The sequence below is a fragment of the Eimeria mitis genome, genomic scaffold (assembly GCF_000499745.2).
Source record: "Eimeria mitis Houghton genomic scaffold, Emh_scaff323, whole genome shotgun sequence".
Lineage (NCBI taxonomy): Eukaryota > Apicomplexa > Conoidasida > Eucoccidiorida > Eimeriidae > Eimeria > Eimeria mitis.
In genome coordinates this window covers 7,561-7,814 of record NW_013571567.1, presented here as the reverse complement: position 1 = coordinate 7,814, position 254 = coordinate 7,561, and the positions used below count along the sequence as shown (strand labels likewise).

At 62.6% G+C, this 254-nt stretch overlaps 1 protein-coding gene across 1 annotated transcript in view; it reads right to left on the bottom strand.

The window, feature by feature from the left end:
* The window catches only part of EMH_0007860 (uncharacterized protein), a gene marked incomplete at both ends in the record, with an annotated part of 5,357 nt that overhangs the window by 1,683 nt on the left and 3,420 nt on the right, over window positions 1–254 (bottom strand). The window contains 2 exons of the mRNA XM_013498155.1: window positions 3–44; window positions 149–172. Coding sequence (XP_013353609.1) covers window positions 3–44; window positions 149–172 — 66 coding nt within the window. The remainder of the gene's footprint in view (window positions 1–2; window positions 45–148; window positions 173–254) is intronic.

Here is a 254-nt window from a genome sequence, read left to right as displayed (position 1 = left end):
TCTTCTCGCCGCTGCATCAGAGCCGGGTGCTCCACCTGACGAACCTGCAGCAGCAGCAACAGCAGCAGCAGCACTACCCAGGGCAGCCCTAAACTGCTGCAGCAGCGCTGCATGCGTTCTGCTGCAGCAGCGGCTCAGCAGCACACACTCCTCCAACCGAGCCTCCACCTTCCTGCAACAAACAGCAGCAGCAGCAGCAGCAGCAGCAGCAGCAGCACGGTGAGATGCGGCGCAGCCAGTGCACAGCCAAAAAC